The 21,799-nt window shown below is 34.6% G+C and overlaps 1 protein-coding gene across 7 annotated transcripts in view; it reads left to right on the top strand.

Moving 5' to 3' along the window:
- The window catches only part of CACNA2D1 (calcium voltage-gated channel auxiliary subunit alpha2delta 1), a 476,566-nt gene that overhangs the window by 398,306 nt on the left and 56,461 nt on the right, over nucleotides 1-21,799 (top strand). For all 7 annotated transcript variants that reach the window (XM_055300850.1, XM_055300848.1, XM_055300849.1 and 4 more), the window contains exons 13-18: nucleotides 9,575-9,653; nucleotides 11,225-11,274; nucleotides 12,551-12,640; nucleotides 16,822-16,899; nucleotides 18,812-18,886; nucleotides 19,148-19,222. In XM_055300850.1, the coding sequence (XP_055156825.1) occupies nucleotides 9,575-9,653; nucleotides 11,225-11,274; nucleotides 12,551-12,640; nucleotides 16,822-16,899; nucleotides 18,812-18,886; nucleotides 19,148-19,222 (447 nt within the window). The remainder of the gene's footprint in view (nucleotides 1-9,574; nucleotides 9,654-11,224; nucleotides 11,275-12,550; nucleotides 12,641-16,821; nucleotides 16,900-18,811; nucleotides 18,887-19,147; nucleotides 19,223-21,799) is intronic.

The following is a 21,799-nucleotide window of genomic DNA, read 5'->3' as shown; positions in this document are numbered from 1 at the left end:
GTAAAATTGCCTTAAAGCCAATACGTATGCAGTGAAATGTTTGCAGTGAAATTGCTTGCAGGAAATATTTTTACAGTGAAACTATCCAGAACCATGTGTGACAGACCAGTTCCATACTTGCAAAATTAGAATTTGTTGCATAATAAATTTATTATCAACTCAGAATTTCCCTAGCCACTTTATCTTTCAGATGGCCAGTGGGTAAATATAAAATTTGATAGATTTAATAAAATAAAAACTTTACTCTTAAACATTCTATATTTGATTCTAACTTTATTTTAAAACATGTTCTTTAAAGAAGTTCAGTCGTGGCTTTATAAATAGGAAAATTACAAAGTCATAAAGTTCGATGAGCTTTAAAAGAAAGGTCTGAAAACTGCTCTTTGAATTCGGTCTTTTCCCCCAAGCCTCTTGCTTGGCATAAATGTGGCTGCTGAATGCTTCATTTCCATCCATTCTTCATCCAGATGACATTAGAAATCATTCAGAGCAACCCAGGTAGGTGTGATGAGGCACATCCGGAGAGCTGATGGATGAGGCTGCAGATATACAGCACAATTTAATGAGGCCAAAAGGTTCGAGAATTAGAACAAAAAGAAGTTTGGGTTCCTTCGAAATGTCTTACTCTTGGGAATCAATCTACCTGATTATAGATAGGTACAGCTTTAAAACTGAGTCCGAGTTAATCTCCTCACACAGCTGTTCCATATTAAAACACATTCACTTTATAATCTTTACCTGCAGCAATGCCATTCCTTAGGGTTCACCCGTGTGTATGACACTTCCTTAAAAATGGTGCCAAAACTGAAATGAACTCTATCATAAAGTCCAAACAAATGAATAAAGAAAAGTGAAACCAGACACAGAGTTGAAAGATAATTCCCAGGCCTAGCAAAATTAAAAATACTTGATTTTCTGTAGAATAGCAAAAGGATTGGTTAGCAATGCACACTTAAGATTTCTAGCCAGAGAATCATCTTCTGATTTTTAGCTTAATTCTCAGAATTAGTCGAGAAGTGCAAAAGCATCAAGAATTTATAAAATGAAAATTTCAAAATAAATTGAATAAGAAGAACAAATGGAAAATACAATAGATTAATTTCACACTAAAGAATGTGTAGCTAAAATCGTAATAGGCTGGCAGTAGCTGCGTTGTTACTTTCATTATCTAGAAAACAATTAGCAGCGTGTTTCCTAATTTCTTGCAGATCCAGAGGAAAATAATCTGTAGCCTAAATCTAAAGCAAGTTAAAATAATAGCATCTGCCTGTGTGTTTTATATATAACAGTGAAAATTGTCAATTAATTTTTTCAGCAGATGGTAAGGAAATATTTGTTGCCTTCCCTACTGTCTGCCAGCTTCTGCATCGGGGCAAGAGTGAAGCCTTTGGAAGCAACACGTGAATATATGCAGCATTCAGATTTTCAAATAGGCAATCCTTCAACAAATGCACTGCTTCTAGAAGGTTTCCTTTTAGGTATTTTGCCACCTTCCACAGTTACCAAGGGTTTTTGTGCTTTAGAATAGAAAATATCTTTGTTAATAACAATCAAATATGTTATTTATGCTGGGGTTACTAAGAGTTGAAAACAGTAATTACCAGTAATGCTGGCCCTGCCGGTAGAGAGATTATCCATTGAAAAGGCCTGTTGTGCGTGTGCGCCTGTGTCCTCCTGACAGATTCATTTACATTTGTTTCTCTTTGTATAAAATTAATGTTGACAGTTTCCTGAATTAAGGACAAATATTATCAGATAGATATATTCTCTTCAGGTTTGAGCGATCCTATGACCACGCATTTTCCAGAATGTTTGATATTTAAGGTCTAATGAGGACGAAGGCAAGTGTTACATGAACACAGCACGTGGGGAGGCCTACAGGGCACGTGCGGCTGTCGCCTACCTGGCAGCCGCCCTGTGCCTCGGGGAGGGGTTAGACCCGGAAAGGCACGCTCTTCTGCTTTGCCCAAGACTTCGTGCTGCCCCCCTCCAGGGAGCACCCCCTTTCCCACAGACCCTGGAGCTTCGTGTCTCTGCGTGCTCTGTCCACTTGTTCTCCCAGATTCTGCTTTTTGATTATCTTAATTATTTAACTGTTCACTTACCTTGCACTTCCCTCTATGAAGGAATTTGTCCGAATAACACTTTTTTTTTTAATATTTTATTTATTTATTCATGAGAGACACAGGCAGAGGGAGATTCAGGCTCCATGCAGGGAGCCCGACATGGGACTCGATCCCGGGAATCCGGGATCACGGCCTTGCCTGAAGGCAGGTGCTCAACCACTGAGCCATGCAGGCTGCCCACAACACAACTTTAAAAAGAAAAGCAAAATGCGGTAGTCACATAGGTTTTGTGTACATGATCTTAAGGTATTGAACGGATGTTTCTGTCCTGTCTTACATGTGGGTGCATAACATAGATATGTGCCTTGGGGTTATGTTGGTATTTTACATTTATTGACAGAGACAGAGACACAGGCAGAGGGAGAAGCAGGCTCCATGCAGAGAACCTGATGTGGGACTCGATCCCAGGCCTCAGGATCAGGCCCTGGGCTGAAGGCGGCGCTAAACTGCTGAGCCACCCAGGCTGCCCGATTTATCGACAATTGTAGTGACTTATTCTCACATTATCAGATGATGAGGTGGGTTTGAGGCTCTAGGAAGTAGGGCTCATGCTAGTTTGTAAAAGTACCAGTGAGTCCTTAGAGGCTGGCCCGGTGCTTGATGTACTGCAGTGGCTAAATATTTACTGATATGTTGGAAGTATCAGTAAATGTGCAATAAATAGGCCCCTAAGGTGGTAAACTATAAATAATTCAAAGATGGCAGAAAATCCAATAGGTTTGTTCTTTTTTAAAAAGATAATCCTTTAAAACAATATTTGTTTCCTTTTAATTGGAATGTGAAGCAGAATTGTGTTCCACTCTGGTACATATTATCTTATAAGGAAGGAGGGTTTAAGCGTATATAAAAAATGGTTGTATTGATGGCATCTTTCCATTTAATCAGTCTAACACATACTTCTTCATGAGTGTTCTCATTATTAGTGTCAGTGAAGTATTTGGCATTACCCAAGAATATCTGAAATAAATCAGTATATTGCTTATTTTCTGACGTCTTAGCTGATGATAGTCTTGGCAGAGCTACAAATTGCTTGGAAATACAATGCGCCCATACTTATTCCTCCTTTATCAGGAACTATAAACGTATGCAGAGGGAAGGAGAACTAGACATTACTTATTAGCTGATAATGTAAGGCTGATTCATTTTAATTGTTATTAATAAGTTTTAAATACTCACATAATCCCAAGGCATGTATCCCTGTTATTATGCACCAGCATGTAGGACGTGGGAGGGAAGTATCTGCCCAGTTCCTTTGTAGGCTCATGTATGCAAAACCTATGTGACCACTGCGTTTTGTTTCCCTTTACAAAGTGATTTGGTGTTATTTCCTTGAACAGATTCAGTAGGCCTGGATTAAACTCTCGACCCTGTCTCAGCGTAGGAAATTTCATAGAGATATATCTCCTATGCACACAATGGAATTTAAACAATATTGGCCTCTTTCCTTTAGTTCACTGCTAAATGTAATAAAGCCAGCCAAAGTTGTTTCTCTAGAAAGGTGTCATTCTGAATTAGAGTTCTTTTTGAGGTACGGAAGGCTAATGTCTCACTAGTGGAAAAATGTGATCCCGTGGAAATCTGATAATTTGACCAGAGAAGTAGGTCCCCCCCCCCGCCCATTACCATAGGTAATATTGACTGAACTTAAATTTTTCCATGTAACATAAAAGCTTTTTATATATCATTTCATTTACAATGGGGATAATCATATGATCAAAATATTTTTATGACCATCATCCTTATCCCCATTTTGGAAATAAGAAAACCAAAATGGGGGAAGTTAAATAACTTGTTGAAAGTCCTACAGCTACCAAGTGGCAGAGTCAAGAATTTAAATGATCTACGGTCCAGATTTCATAAGCTCACGTGGAACGTGCCTCGCCAGTCATCGATCTCTGTCTCCCGGGCAGCCTGGTGGGCTGTGCCAATCATCGTCTGCCCACCCAGGAGCCTGCCTTGTAGTCCGGCAGCAGGACTTTTGCTCTAAGGGGGCGGGGGGTTGGGGGGGAGGCATGCTTCTCGCCGCATTAAGAGGTTAAGACGGATTAAACTAAGCCATCAAAACTTTGCAGACTGCAAGTACCTTTCAGATCGTCGGGCTTTATAAAATAAATTAAGTGTGAAAGGTGAATGTGGACACTTTTATTTATTTCATAATGCCACGAAACTAGGCATGTGGGTTATTTGAATGCTCAGGATCCTGGTCCACTTGTGAATTATGGAAACCACTGTAGAATTTTCTCCTAAAATATCCACTCCAATCTAGTATTTGTATAGGCTTAAGGCCAAAAATTTTAGTACACACATAAATTAATAAAACCCATTTCTGACATCATTTTTCTAACATGTTTCGATAGCTGAAGTTTTTATTTTAGTTTTATTGGCCTCTTTTCTTCATAGTCTCATTTCCATTATTCCTTGGAGATTTGCCTATTGTAAATTAAACTTGAACTCTGGGTAACTGATAATTGTTGAGGTGACAGTTTCCAGTAACTGGGTTCTGCTGGGAAAAAAATTCCTATGGCTTTTTAAAATAGGTTGACCCCTGTGGCTTTGGAAAAATCTTAATTGAAGACAACTATTTTCATCTTCAACAAACAGAACAAAACAAAACAGATTAGCAGAACTCCAGAATTGTAGGATAAAGTTATAAAACAGTGGTATATTGTAAGGAACAAATTAACAGTATATTTTAAATAACCAAATATGCTGTTAATTGAAAGTTTTCTCTGTTCAACTGGACCAGCCTTGACATACCAACATTAGACAGTTGGAATCACAATATCCTGTTCAGAAAAATAAAATTGGTTTTTGAAGTAGCTGAAGGCAGAATTATGTAATTTGCAACTAATTATAATGACTGACCTTTAAGAATTTTAACTTTATTAACTACACCCTGAAATTACTGTTGCGTTTTTTAATATGCTTATGTAATTAAGCATGAATCAAGACTTGGGAGAAATTTTTCATTCTCTAGAAATAATAAAGTACAGAAAAGGTATAGACATAAAGTATACTTCATTTTGGGGCACCTGAGTGGTTCTTTCTGCCTTTGGCTCGGGTCGTGAACCTGGGGTCCTGGAATCGAGTCCCACATCGGGTTCCCTGCATGGAGCCTGCTTCTCCCTCTGCCTTTGTCTCTGCCTCTCTGTGTCTCTCATGAATAAATAAAAATATCTTTTAAAGTATACTTTATTTTGCTTCAAAAAGTTTGTTCGACTTCATTGAAGGAGTCTGAATAACTTAAAATGAAAAGATAAAGAATTTACCATAAGTATAATGAAACTGCCCAAATTTTCAAAATGCAAAATGACTATCAGCCTAGTTTTGGCTCTATGTTAAAATGAGCATATTTAATTTGAATGACACCAAAGCCTATCTTAGATCCATCTGGTAAGAAGTTGAAACCATTTGGGTACCTGGCTGGCTCAGTAAGTTAAAAATCTGCCTTTAGATCAGGTCATGATCCCAGAGTCCTGGGATCTAGTTCCTCATTATGCTCCCTGCTCAGCAGGGCATCTGCTTTTCCTTCCACTCCTCCCCTCTGCTTGTGCTCTCTCTCTCTCTCTCTCTCTAATAAATAAATAAAGTCTTAAAAAAAAAAAGTTGAAGCCGCCCAACCAGCTATTGACTTTTTTTTTCATTTGATGTTTATTTTCATTTATATATGAGGCCCTATTATAGATGCAATAGATAAATACTGTTTCAACTCAGTCAAATGTGTATTCAATACTACCTCCCCCTGTTATTTCTACTAAAGACCTGATGTTCAGCATGATTAAAACTATTTTTTAAGTCCATCTGTGACTGTATATGTCTCATATACAACCTAAAGAGGCCAGCATTTTGGAACATGAGCTTAATTAAAATCCAGATTAGTGGAGAAACATTTTTTTTATTTTTTTTTATTTATTTATGATAGTCACAGGGAGAGAGAGAGAGAGACAGAGACAGAGACACAGGCAGAGGGAGAAGCAGGCTCCATGCACCGGGAACCCGACGTGGGATTCGATCCCGGGTCTCCAGGATCGCGCCCTGGGCCAAAGGCAGGCGCCAAACCGCTGCGCCACCCAGGGATCCCCTAGTGGAGAAACATTTAACAGATTTTCTAGAAACATTTCAGTTATGAAGTTTCTTGGATGAATATGTTACATGAATCCAGTATTGTGATTACAAATGTACTACTGGGCATGAGTAAAGAAAATTTTTCCTCCACAAAAGTTGGCTTTGCTCTGATGAAGGCATAGTTTACAGTAAGTAATTTGCTTAATTTAGACTTTAGATGAAATAATTAACTTATGTAACTGCACATTAAGTATTTTTAGTTATTTTATGTCTTTTTATTTGTTTTTTTTTTTAAAACATTTTATTTATTTATCCATGAGGCAGAGACACAGGCAGAAGGAGAAGCAGGCTCCGTGCAGGGAGCCTGATGTGGGACTCGATCCCAAGACTGCGTGATCACGCCCTGAGTCAAAGGCAGATGCTCAACCGCTGAGCCACCCAAGTGGCTCTCTTTTTATTTGTTTTTATATTATTAGACCATGCAGGTATACTAAGAAGAAAAGAACTCTAAAAATATACATCCTTAAGAATATAATTTACCTTAATTTTTACACCGTGCATACTTCAAGGAATTACTTTTTATCTTTCCCCCAAATTATAGATAAGCAAGAATAGTAAATTTCAAGTGGAAAACATCAGAGGAACGAGGATATAGCAATCAGCTCCTGTGGACTTGGCATTTGGAATTTTAGAGATAGTTCATTCACTGCTCCACAGGGTGGCAGTAACATAGCATAGAGAAGGAGAATGAACCTACTTAAATTTCAGCAGTTTATTATGAACATGCCTTATAACGTGTATATTGCACATGTTTATGAAATCAAAGAAGTTAAAATTCTTACTACATAATTAGGCAGAATATGTAAGGCAAAACTAAATGCAACATGAGTTATGGCAGTTGGGATTAGATAATTTTCCTGTTGGTTCCCTCATTGTTACATAAAGAATTGAAAAGCTAGGGTGCTTTATGTTAAAATTTTTCTCAACCAAGTGTATATTTATAAAATAATTTCAGAAAATTTTAAGTGGTCTATAAAATCATTAAAATATATAAAATGCAAGGGTTTGTGTGGGGGGGGGTAGTGCGTGCATGTCCGCATGTGTGTATCTACCAAGAGAAAAATAAGCATCTTAAGTATTTTAGAAAGATCTTGGAAATATTGTAATGGTAAGGCAGTTGCAGAAATTATTAAAAAGTTGAATTTATAATTCTTAAGACTTTAGTCACTGTGGAAAAGAAAATTTCAGAAATATAGTGTGAAACAACATCTACAATAAGGCAAATAAAAATTAAATGGTACAGATTATAAATTTATAATATGGGAATAATTCAATCCGTTAATGCAGCTTTTATTCAATAGCCAAGGAGTTGTGTGGCAAATGAACACAGAGAGAGGCACACACACAAACAATGTTAGTGTGCTTTAAAATTTTACACCTCTACATCCAGCTCTGAGTCTAAATTTCTTAATTTGGACAACTTCTAAGATCTTCATGTATGCAAATCTGGGGGTTAGGCAAAAATTTTAGAGTAAAACAAAGCAACAGTATTTTTGGTATTTGGGGAAGTTTTTGTTTGTTTTCTTACTAGTATGTGTTTTGGCTAAGTTATGTTTATTTGGACTATTTGGTGAATAGCATCAGTCAAAATCACATAGTGTATGTCTGAGTGTAGCCTCTATGTTAGTAGAAGTGCTTGCCTTCCAGGGACATCGATATAATTCATTTAGTCTTACTTATTTCTTTATACTGAAAAGTATTTCATGGAAAATATTTTACCAGAACACTGTTGTGGTAAGAAAGACACTAAGAAAAAGCAGTGCTGTAAGTTGAAAACTTGAGACATGCTTTCAAATGTTCATTGTGAAGGAGATCTCCCATGTGCTTTCTGGAGCATCTGGGTTTTTTCCCCTGCCCTTAATTCATGTGACAATTGTTTAAGGTATAGCAGTGCAATTGAATTATCAGTAGGGTGACATACTTGTTTACAAAAATATTTCCATTTAGGAGTAAGTTCAACTCTGTAAGAGGTAACACTACATTGAAATATGAGCTATATAGACAGCCCCCAAGATAAATTTTTAGATTTTAAGAAAATGAAATTGGTACGTTTTAAAGAATTGGAGGAGTTGATAGGTGTCACCGACTTCTGTTAACCTAGCAGGAGTCACTTGTCCTTATAATTTGAGATGATTAAAATTCAGATGTGTCTACCAAATGGCTGAGGCAAGCCTGGACAACTGAAGGGCGGCTCACATAAAATAAGTGAAACAGCAACATCTCCAATGTACATTTTGGGGCAAGGATTGTTATGAAGTGATCTCTGTGTGGCCAAGACCAGTAGAGGAACAGAAAACAGATGTGAAATCTCTTTTGAGATTTGCACTCTGTGGTAATGTGCAAAGATGAAACAGGCGAAACAATTAGAAAATGTCAGTTCAAACAGTCAATCGACATGAATTAGGGAAAAGCTGTTAACATAGTTCAAACCAGAACATGAATTCATGGAAAAGTGATTTTCTCCATGTTTATCTTTGGAAAAGGCTAAAATGTTTCACTGAAAATATTGGTTTACTTAGATTACTAACTTGGTAAAAATCAATATATCCTAAGTATCCATTTTATTAAACATTTGTTGACACTACATTTATTCTCTATATTCTTATATAATTATGAAATTATAGTATTTTTGAAATTAAACACAGTGGTTTCCGATAAACATTTATATTACTGTAATTTAAAAACTATCTCAACTGAATTTTTAAAATATTTGCATATTTTATACCACATTAGCGACAGTTGAAATTTTGATTCTCTTTAAAAATCTTAGGAGTTTAACATACTTATTTATATATGCTAATCATATTTTCTAGAAAGTGATATAACAACATCATAATCATATATGTGCATACTAAATATTTTCATGGTGCAAATGTAGTGAAACTATCACTAAGTATAATTGCCTTAAGCAAGTAAAAGCATAATGACCATCCTTATAAAGAGATATTTAAGAAATAGGAATTATTATTTTTACTTATGATTATTTTTACAGTGACTAGGTATGTGGATGTTTTAACTAGGCAAAATTGGTTGGGCCTAAAAGATGCCATTTCTCTTAATGAAACCTCAGTCATGATTCTGAGATTGGATCAGGACACAGTGCAGGGCACCCAAGGGCTGTCTTAAATTTAGTAGCTGAAGTCCAAGCTGAGAGTAGGTTATGTGGTTTCTCCCGGTGACTTCTTGAAAGATGTACTGGCCTCGACTTGTCATCTTAATCACCTGAAAAGCCTGCTTGTATTTGTCTTTTGCTTTAGCTCTTTTGTGTTGCCGTTCAGTTAAATTTTTGTGTCCTAACAGATCCCTGTGTTTCAATTCACCAGGTACGTGTATTCACATTTTCAGTGGGTCAACATAATTATGACAGAGGACCTATTCAGTGGATGGCCTGTGAAAATAAAGGTAACAGATCTGTTTTCTGGACCACGTTTTAGTACTAAAACAAAATTGGAAGTTGTTAGTTCTACATATTATCATTTAAGATTAAGTTGTAGCTAATGGGGACGCCTGGGTGGCTCAGCGGTTGGGCTTCTGCCTTCAGCCCAGGGCGTGATCCTGGGGTCCCGGGATCCAGTCCCACATCGGGCTCCCTGCGTGGAGCCTGCCCCTCCCTCTGCCCATGTCTCTGCCTCTCTCTGTCTCTCATGAATAAATAAATAAAATCTTTAAAAAAAAAAGTGTAGCTAATGTTTATAGGAGTAGAGACAAGAATGAGATATTGAATGTATGTTGTTGTTTTTTTTTTAAGATTTATTTATTTAAGAGAGAGAGTGGGGAAGGGGTAGCAAATGGCAGAGGGAGAGAGAGTCTTTTAAGCAGACTCAGTGCTAAGCTCAGAGCCTGATACAGGCTCAATCCCATGACCCTGAGATCATGACCTGAGCCAAACCAAGAATCAGACCCTCACCCAACTGTGCCACCCAGGGGCCCCTCGATGTTGAATGTGTTTTTTTGCAGAGAAAACACACACACAAAAAAAACTTTGACATTACTGTCACAGTATATAAAAATTCAGACATTTGATCATATGGTATATAATAACATATATTGATATCATTTGATCCTTTATTTAAAGATACATATCACGTAGAATCTTGCATGAAAAATTGAGAATGAGACAATATCAGAAGTACATAACACTTACTTATAAGGAAGTGTGACACATAGTTGCATTTTTTTCTGAGTGGTTGAATTTTCTTTTAAATGTTTTACACATTCCTAGGTAATTCAGATTTTGTTTACTGAGCCCATGTTCCCTGTGTACACATAAAAAAACCCACAAAGATATTGTTTGAAAAATAAACTGAAAACATAGCAATTAAAGGAGCCTCAATTTATTATGAAAGTCATATTTAGGCAAATATTTTATATAAGTATAATTTTCAGATTCCCATTATCATATATCTTTAATAATTTCTCCAGTGATAAAAATATTTTACATTGCCACATTCCTTACTATTCGGTAGAAAAATCACATGTATATGCTACAGTTTAAGAAATGTAGTGAAATTTCTCACAAAGCCTATGCATTTGTTAGGAATATACATTAATCAAACAGTTTCTGCATTTATTTATTTATTTTTTAAATATCTTTCACTAATGCTCTCGAATTCAGTTTTTATTTTTATTTTTATTTTAAATTTTTATTTACTTATGATAGTCACACACAGAGAGAGAGAGAGAGAGAGAGAGAGAGAGAGAGAGGGGCAGAGACACAGGCAGCGGGAGAAGCAGGCTCCATGCACCAGGAGCCCGATGTGGGACTCGATCCCGGGTCTCCAGGATCGGGCCCTGGGCCAAAGGCAGGCGCCAAACCGCTGCGCCACCCAGGGATCCCAGTTTCTGCATTTATCGATGGTATTGATATGTTACTGTTTCCTCAATTAGAAGTGAAAAATTGCTCTTTTCTCCTCCAAAGATCTAAAATAATTTTGTGGCCATACATTATAAATAAATATGTTTGTTTGTTTCAGGTTATTATTATGAAATTCCTTCCATTGGAGCAATAAGAATCAATACTCAGGTATGGTTATTTAAAACTTACTTAGATTATTTTTTCAAAGAGCATGATGTTTCTTTGCTGCTTTAAATATGCTCAACTAGAGAAAAGAGGTAAAAATGAAAAAAAAATTATCCATAATGCTGTATTCGTAACACAATGATGAGTATCATAATCATGTAGTGATTATTAATTCATGAAGGTTCCAAGCATTTTCAAATATTCAAAACTCAGGTAAAAAATCTATGTATTGTTGTTCTTCTCAGATGTTAAAAACATCATAGGAAATAAATAAAAAGAAAACTTACTAACAATCTTGTTTCATTTTAAAATAAACTTACAAGGAGATGATTTTTCTAGAACCATTTATCTTATTTTCTGCTTAATTGCATTCTTATTTTTTTTTTCAAATTTGTGTATAAATTCTAGTAAGTTAACATATAGTGTAATATTGGTTTCAGGAGTAGAATTTAGTGATTCATCACTGACATATAACACTCGGTGCTCCTCCTAACATGTGCCCTCCTGAATGCCCATTACCTATTTAACCGTTCAGTTTACAATATGTTAAATAACCTGTAAATTGAAGCAATAAAGTTAATTCAAGTGCAAATTATTTTCAAGTATTCATAAATTACTATTTAAAATCATTACTCAATTTTAGACATGACTGAGGATCCACTAAATAGACTAAGTCAAAATTTAGCATAAAGAACATGGCATTTGTGGAACTAAATACTGACTGTGTTTTATGTTGAAATGAAACAGCAGCTGCACTTGAGTCTGATGTCTTACTTGGCACAGGATTGCATTTATTTTTTGATATGTTTAAATGTAGTTTTGAATTTCAGCCAAACAATCTGTGATATGAAAGCAAGGATGTGGCTGCTTTATTATTTCACATTTGTGTAATTCCATCCAGTAAATCACAGAGCCTTAAATAGTTTAGATTAACATAAAACAATTCACAAGGAACATATTTCACTTATCATTGGCTGTACCTCAGAAAAAGAATGTTTTGCTATTAGAAAAAAACTGGGGTAGATATATTGTATAAATAATATGAGTTCAATATTGTGGATTCAAAGTATGTAGACATACCATCCATGGTATACCCAAAATGGGAATTAAATGATCATATATTTACTTGCTTAATAATTTGATTCTGTATTTATTTTTAACTCTAGATAATTCTGTGGAGTTATTTTGTTTTTGTTTTTAATACAGAATTTCTATTTTTCAACCATGTGACCTTTTCTTCTCTTTCTTTCTTTTTTTTTTTTTTTTTTTAAATAAATAGGAATATTTGGATGTTCTGGGAAGACCAATGGTGTTAGCAGGAGACAAAGCTAAGCAAGTCCAGTGGACAAATGTGTATCTGGACGCACTGGTAAGACATTGACTGTTCAGCCAGAGATTGTCTTAATAAAAGCATATAGCTGATTGCTGCCTCTTTCTAGGTAACATTTATTTTTCCAATTCATTAAGGCTTTCTAAAAGTCCTTTTATCACAACCCTTTTGCTAGAATTTAGATAGTATACATAAAAACAGACTTGTCTAATGACAAATGTTGTGTTACTTTATTTTTAGGTGATCTTTGGTGAATGTGGGATTTCAAAACCTCAAATCTTAAATTTACGAGCATTTCAAAAACATTTTGAATATTTATATTAAAAAATACTAAAGTGTGGGATACCTGGGTGGTTCAGCAGTTGAGCGTCTGCCTTTGGCTCAGGGCGTGATCCCGGGGTCCCGGGATCGAGTCCCACGTCGGGCTTCCTGCGTGGAGCCTGCTTCTCTCTCTGCCTGTGTCCCTGCCTCTTTCTGTGTGTCTCTCATGAATAAATAAATAACATCTTAAAAAAAAATACTAAAGCCATGTGAATGAATACCTGCTACTGCAGACTTTGAACAAAAATTTTGAGGAAAGTATTTTTAAAGTAGACTGTGCAGCTAGCAGAAGTGTGGATAGCCTCCACAACTCAAACCAGACCCAACAAAGCTTGGGAATATATGCAGTTAAATAGGCAAATAATCTCACCCTACTCTGAAATCACCACAAACCTAATAACCTCTTTATATATCTAATCTCTTCTTTCAGATTCAACCCTAGATTTTTTATGGAAATAAGCCTCTGCAATGATCAGAAGTGCTGTGATACAACAAAAACATGTTAAGCTGTCCATTGCACAACTGAAATTTTAATATAGATATTCTGTGATATTTCAAACTAGTGGTTCTCAACTAGGGGTGATTTTGCCATGCACAGGTCATTTGGCAATATCTATGGATATTTTCAATTGTCATGACTGGGATGAGGAGGGGTTGCTACTGGCATCTCATGGATAGAGGCCAGGGACGCTATTAAACATCACACAGGACAGTCCCCTCACCCCATGCCCACGCACACAGCAAAGAATTATCCAGCTCTCAATAGCCTTAGAGCTTATGTTCAGAAAACATGTTTAATATAAGTTTTAGTGTCCTAGTGTGAATGTTGTAAATAGTAAATATCATACTTAAGATTTATTTGTATGCTTGATCTTGGTGAGATTACTTTATTAATATGAGAGAGAACGAAAATATTAAGCCCTGAAAAGTAAATGCTGATTCAAGAACCCTTTTTCCTACTTGGAGTACAATTATATGCTGATACTACTTTTCTGAATGCAACGATGACCCCAAAGGGCAAAATGCAATCCATTTAGAATTACTTATCGTTTGGTTCTTGTAAAATAAACATATACAGGAAGTTGGAAGAAAAATAGGCACTATTAACAGCAGTTTTGCATGCTAAGAAAGATAAAGTGAAGCTTGCTTACCTCAAGTCCTCGCTAAAATTACTATCCAGTGTTCCTTCTTGACATCACGTATTTATTTAAGGTCACATGGTCATCTAAAGCTGTGGTCAAAATGTTTCGTTTTTCCGAATCCATCACAGGACAGGGTATGATAGGAGGAGTCAATAATTATGCCCTCTAGGATTTCCTATGACCAGAAGTTCATTCACCAGCACATCTGCCTTGTTGGTAGGGTTCTACTGATAGCACAAATGACATTAGGAAGAGATTTTGGTTCTAAACGTGCTGTTCAATAAGCTGAAGCTAAGTATAAAACAAGAAAAAAAAGAAAGGCACAGGAATTGGCTAGTCAGTGGATACAGAGAGCGTTCTTTTTACCAATTTGAGAATGAAAGGTGATGTCTTCTGTTTCTAATTACATGTCTCTAATCTCTGCACATAGCAGATTCACAATATATGCCAGTCAGTACTTGCTGGTTACGTTAAGGAAAAAAGAGAAACATATTCCAAGACAGTGTAATAAATATAATGAGAAAAAAGAAAAGAACTTTGGAAATTCAGAAGGAAGAAGCTATATATTTGGGGATGGTGTAGGGTGAGGTTAAAAAGATGGTGATGGGGCGCCTGGATGGCTGAGTTGGTTAAGCATCTGACTCATGATTTCAGCTCAGGTCATGATCTTAGGGTCCTAGGACTGAGCCATGTGTCGGGCTCTGAGCTCACTGTGGAGTCCCTCCTTGCTCCCCTGCTTGCTCTTACACACACACTCTCTCTCTTTCAAATAATATGTAAAATCTTAAAAAAAAATAAAAAAAAGATGTTACTAGTTTAGCTGAACATGTGAGCACAGATAAAGTTTCTGTAATTGGTGGGGAGTAGTGAAACCACACAGTATGCAGTATGAGTTGGGCAAGTGCTGGGTATGTTGGAAAAATGCTACCTTAATCACTTTTGGGGCTAACGGGAGATAAGAACAGAAACAAGATGGGGACAGTATTGCGGAGAGTTCATTTTATTTGAGAGATAAAGTGAGGCTCTTTGGATAAAAAGATAAAAAAGATGGAATCAAGAAAATATAAGTATCAGATAAATTACAGGAGAACATAAATCTTGTCTTATTTCTGTATTTTGTTCTCTAGAGACTGGCACAGTGTTTAGAAATTGAGTACAAATTATTTGTCCTCTTAATAAATGGAAGACAAAATAGACATCAATGAGTTCATTGATGATCGTGTGTCCTATGTTAGAATTCTAGTATCTCATTCTAGGGCAAATATTCCCATGTTTAGAAGCCAATTACCATACTCTATATAAATGCAAAAGTGATGAGCAGACATTGATTGTATCCATATATACTTGTTCATATATCATACTAGTATTTTAACAACTATGCATATACATTATAACTCAAAAACTTCTCCAAAAGGAACATTTACTGGATTATGTTAAGTTTTATAAATCATCTATAATCTGATTTATTGAGGTGGAAAGTTTTCATTGCAGATATGAATTTGCATATTTAACTATAAATATTAACATTTTAAGCATTCTGTCTTAGAACTAAATAGAAAGCCAACGTGTGTATCATCATGCACCAATTATGTGTAGTTGTTTCCTTAATTGTGTTTGTCCTGAACAATTTGGTATCTTGTTCTGCTGAAAGCCTTTGCGTGATTGTCCTTCCTCATTAATTCAGTTCCCATTGTTTTTGGGCTTCCCACACGCACGATTATGAACTTACTGCCTAAGACATTTTCTCTGTGAAGCCATGCTGTTTCTGGAATTAGAACAAGGGTCACAAGATTTGGATTTGGGGTCATTATTCACAAGAAGATTACTAACATTTTCTCAGCCTAGCAAATTTGAAGTTTTCAATGATAATTTTTAAATCATTTTAAAGTGTGACTTTTTGGAAAAGATAGTTTTGCCATGAAATAATGGTAAAAATATATACGATTGCTGCAGATAGCTAGTAATAAAAGAAAAAAAACCTCTGGCTTGAGAATCAGTTTATTTCAACTAATCTCCATGGATTAATTTAATATATGAAATTATCTACATGCCGATTGACACTAGGTCATTATTTTTGTTATACTAAACTGCTTCATGACCAGACTGTTGGATTTGATGTTTGCAGTTGGCTACGTTATTTTACTTTGTCAAAAAGTACTATTTGTTTTGGAGGGTATTTAGGAGCATTATGGCTTCTTTAGAACAGCATAATATTTACCTAGACTATTGCAGAAATGCCGTATTGATAGCATGTTTCTTCTATTTATTCTGCTATACATCTGTGCTGTAACATGAAACCTTTGGCTTAGGGCATGAAAAAATTAAAAATGAAGCTACAAAAAGGAACACAAATAAATCCTATGAAATAGTATTTTATTATCATGGAATCCCATGATATTAGGTAAACTATTACAATGAACAGAAGGGTAGAAGGGCAGGGTGACTGAAATATTTACTGTCATTTGATTTTTTAAATTTTTAAGTTACTTGCAGTGCCTTCTTAGGGTATTATTTTAGGTGTTGCATGCTTCAATAGCTGCCTAATAGATTCTGATTATTTCCCAGAGTTTCTCAATGATTCTTTTAAAAAATAAAAATAAAAGTTTTTAAAAAGCTTGAGATATCCTTTAATCATTTTTTTGTGTCTGTTGATAATGTAACCATAAAATGCAGTGTGGTATACCAGAGACTAATGCAGAATGACAGAGTTTTAAGTTGTAATTCTCATTTGCCTTTTCTTTCTGAATCTATTTTTAGGAACTAGGACTTGTCATTACTGGAACTCTTCCGGTCTTCAACATAACGGGCCAAGTTGAAAATAAGACAAACTTAAAGGTTAAAAGTTAATTGATAAAATTAATAATAATAAATGATAAATGGTGACGTTGAAGCTGAGTGTGGATAAGATATTTCTATAAGGAAATACATACAATGTAACTGTCTTGTGAGACCAGAAGTAAGAGGGAACAGCTGCCTTTGTGATAACCACCTGGGAAAAAGGAAATGCAGGTCAAGTTGTCAGCTTCCCCAGAGCCAGGATTCAACTTAACTCTGTAACTATGAACTGATGAGAATACAAGTTCAGACTCTGGGAGTAATTACATGATAAATGGCCAATACTATTTTGTGCACATTTTAAAAATGTATCTGAGATATCCATGGAGCTCAGAAAGAAAAATCCAAAGAACAAAACCGTGGTGACGTTTGTAGTCAGTGAACATAGGTGTCTTTATTGAATCATTCCGCCTCCTACTCCTATTCAAACAGTGTTTTTTTAATCATCACATAAGTGAAGCCCCTGATTTTAAAATGAAAGCTGTTTTTTTCTATTTTTTAAGATTCAAGAGAAATACTTCATGAGTTTCATAACAGTGTTGGTTTCTGTAGCAGTGGTAATATTGTCAATGCAATAAGATACTAGCAACTTCAAGTTCTGAAAAATCTGTATCTTGTACTTGTTAAATTCCATTATTTTTAAAATACTTTTGATTTTGCAGTAGCGTTGGGTTCCTGTTTCTTAGCTTGCATCATAAAGAATTCATAAAGAATTTAAAATGGCAGAAGAATTTAAGATTTTCTTTTTTTTTTTTTTTTTTTGATACTAAATACTGATTTTATGCTTTGGTTGACATTCCAGATTGGAGGGAAATTTGTTTCCAGTTTATGGCATAATGACATCTACTGCACTTATTATTATTTGTTCAGTTATAAATTTCAGTTGAACACTTTCTCAAAATAATGTAGCCATTAAAAACATTAGTTATTCCTCTTTGGAAACCCATTATCATTCTTAAATATCTGTGGGCTCTAAATAATTTAACCCATAGAGGAGTAATTGTCTAACTCCTCAGATGGACTAAGGAATTGCTTTAATTAGCAGTTTTTGCTCAGAGTAGGATTGGTCCATGGCAAAAGAAAATAGTTGTAAAATAGTTGTTGTCATAACTTTCTCACTCCCCATGCACCTACACAAAATTCACAGTGGTCCCATAACTATTGAGTGGGTTTTATAATTTTTTGTAGCATTTTAATTTATTTTGTAACTTTCATAACTATTTAAAACAAAAATTCCTGAATTCTAAATTTAACATCATTTTCATCTTTAATGTCCCAAAGAAGATTATGATGGCAGTTGACCACATAGCCTTGTTGACTTGTAACTAAAGTTTTGATGCCCATTGTTTGGTATTTAGAAGTTGCCAGCACTGAGAAACAGGGTTTGAGGATTTCTGCTATTTTATCACAATGAGGTCATATCCTTTTCAGAATAGTTACACATGTGCAGTCACTATCAATAGCAAAAAAAAAAAAAACATTGTTTTCTCATTTCATATTACCTGACATCTTCAGGCTAGATATTTTTGTGTTTTTTTTAATCATAGTATAACACAAAGTCACAAAGTACTCTCTCACATACACACAGCTACAACTAACTGTACAGAAACAATTAAAATAAATAACAGGGATAATGAGTATAAGAGGCATCAAATAAAAATTTCCCATCTTTTATAGTGCCACTCATCAAGATCTCATTTTTAAAGTTAAATAATAATAATGATAAAGTTGTGGGTAAATGAAGATGAGAATCACTGTAAATTGATATCAAAGAGTGTCTCGCCCTTATATATGTTTTAGCTAGTGTGGAGTACAACTATTGTCAAGCAAAAAGTTGAGCATATATAATAATTGTGTAGAAATATATGCATTTTTGTATAAAGTACACTACCTTTTTGCTGTCTTGTTACAGAATCAGCTGATTCTTGGTGTGATGGGAGTTGATGTGTCTTTGGAAGATATTAAACGACTAACACCACGTTTTACAGTAAGATGAAATTTATTCTCTGGGCATCTTTCTTATTTTAGAGCTTTGTACTAATTTAGCTTGTCTATAAAGCATTTAAGCAATTCTCAAAAATCATGTGCAGTTAAGCTAGTGAAGGAACTAAATGTTAAAAAGAGTCTTTAAAATAAAGATACCATGTTATCTTTCTTCATGTTTTAAAATATATTCAGATTTTTTTTAAGAATGTGATTTCTGATTATGATTCAGAGATCTTGAAAGTTTTCTGTTTTTTTTTTCCAGCTGTGTCCCAATGGGTATTATTTTGCGATTGATCCTAATGGTTATGTTTTACTACATCCAAATCTTCAGCCAAAGGTATGTATATAATTTGTTTACAGTGACCAGCATAGTTCTGTAAAATTAATGGTTAATGTTCTTAATAGTTTTCTCATCTTTAAATTCACTAAATAGCACCAAATATAAAAGAATGTTATATCTATCATGTTAATAGATGACGATGTATGAAAGTGTGAAAAGTTTTCATTTTCTCTTACCAATTTAGCTCTCCCATATTTCTATCGAATATTTAACTAACCAGTATTCACACCTCAAAGACAGCCATTATCGCCCCGTGCCTGAGTTCACACATCCCACTCGGGATTTTGATTAAGGCTGTAAGGTAACGAGGAGAGTCCCCAGATGGGTGTGAACCTGATAAATATAAGTAATGTTCTTCTGTGCTCAGGCTACATTTTCAAACACCCTATTTTCTGGTAATTATCTCCCCTTTTCATCTCCCGGAGGATTTCTCTTTCTACTTTTGGGCAGGCTTATAAAACTGTGAATGAAATTGAATAAGTAGAACTCTGTGGGATGGGCTTCAGAAATGGAAAGTGTTTATTCATCAGGAAGGTGTGCAAAAGGTGATAAATCCCGTAGATTAACTATTTTATCCTCATTGTTATGCCAAGATGTAAGATATTTTCCTACATTTCTCATCCAACTTATTTCGCTTTCCATTAGTACTTCACAAATGGGGTGAATATATGTTTGTCTAGAAGCAAGAACTGGCAAAATATTATTATATAATTGTAATTTATAAGTATCTTCAGGTTATTGTTTAACTTTGAAGACAATACTGAAGATACTTTAACCCATGCTGAAGGGAATTATATCCAAATTTAGGTTATCTTCCTTTCCTCAGTCATGGGCATTTAATGTTAGTGATATCTTAGGACATCTACAAGTAGGTGCATAAACACACACATTTAATGTTGAGTCATTTAAACATTCAAATCAGTGATAATTAAGAACATTTGATATTGAATATAAAACTATACTAAGTGGTTACAATAAATATGTCAATTTGAATTCTTCTCACTTTGGAACTTACTTCCATATAAAATCCATCTTGATCTAAATATTAGCTAATCAAGTGTAGCTGCTGATCACTCTGTATTATTTTTCAAGGTTTTTTTTATTAGGAATGTGGTATAGGCATTTTTTCCCATTATTTTGATCTAACACAGTTCTTTATAAACATGTATATTAAGTTCCTCTTAATAGAGTAATTTATGATTAGCTAAACAGTCTATGATTTTGTCACATTTGGAAATTTTTACCTTTTTAAATCTCTTTTAAGATTTTTTAAAAATTTGTAATATTATTGTTAGGTCTTTGTATATACCATATATTTTAAATTGCATTCCTATAACTGAAGTGATGTAAAAGCAATAACAATGTGATGTTATTACAATAGTAACGTGATGAAGAGTATGAAGGATCCCCATTTTTATGATTGTAGGTCTTAACCCCATCCCCAAAAGGAACTTTATTATTGAGACAAAATAATAAAAAAGAATAATGAGAGTAATGCAAATATGATATATAGATATAAATCTGTCATTTAGAGTTAGCAATTTGAAAAAGATTTTCCCCCTTTATAACCAGTATTTGTGGAGAAAAATTTTATTACTCTTTGATGTTAACATACATTTGGCTCAGATTTGGAATCATTTACTAAAACTCATAAAATTACAAAGAAAATATAAATTCTGTAGAAACCCTTAATACAGCCCAAGTGATTTTTCTTCAGGATTATGTCAGCTTTTCATACTTTTATATAGGAAATTATTATAAGCAAGTATACAACAAAGATATTTAGAGAATATTATTTTATAAAACCATTAAAGTATGTTTGAACAGTGTGATCTTTTTTTGAAATTCATGCTTGTGAATTAAAGATGCTTGTGAATTCTCATCAATAGGTTAAAAGTAATAATTTCTGTGTTGTGGGGGATGGTGCATACTATTACGGGTAGATAAAAGAACCACGTACAAAGGATGATATAGTGTAAGGCAACTGGTTTAAAAATTGACGAGCACAAAGGACCAATGTGGTAATACCTGGTATACTAACAAAATTATTCTCAATTCTTTCATCAGAAATTTACCAGTAAAAACAAAGGAAGATAATGCTATGTTTCCATAGTAGCTCTTATTATGTAACAAGGTCAAAGTCTAGTGTTATTGCAAGTGTTCTTTGCTGAATGCCTTACGCTTTCTTCCTGAAACTATAATCTTAAATTTATTTCAGTACAATTTTTTAGTTTGTAGAAGGCAGTATGAGAATACTTTTAAAGGGGCTAGAATATCAGGAAATAAAGCTGTAAACCTTTTCCTTATCTAATTTTCTAAGGAATCATTCTTATTTTCTCAAAGTGTACTGTCTCTACCATGATCACATTTGGACAAATACTGGATTATGTATCCTGCTTTTTCCCCAAATGCATTTTAAATTTCTTCCATTTTGTTTCATAAAAATCACCAGATCAGTTAAACATATTAGATATCTAATTTTAGTCAATCTTAAGAAGTATTTATCGTATAGGAAATTGTGCATGATCTACAGTTAGAAGTCAGCATTTAAATCTATTAAAAAAATCTAAAAAA

This window comes from Nyctereutes procyonoides, unplaced genomic scaffold (assembly GCF_905146905.1).
Source record: "Nyctereutes procyonoides isolate TBG_1078 unplaced genomic scaffold, NYPRO_anot_genome, whole genome shotgun sequence".
In the NCBI taxonomy this organism is placed as follows: Eukaryota; Metazoa; Chordata; class Mammalia; order Carnivora; family Canidae; genus Nyctereutes; species Nyctereutes procyonoides.
Note: the sequence above shows the minus strand (reverse complement) of the source record. Positions and strands in the feature narration are given on the sequence as shown.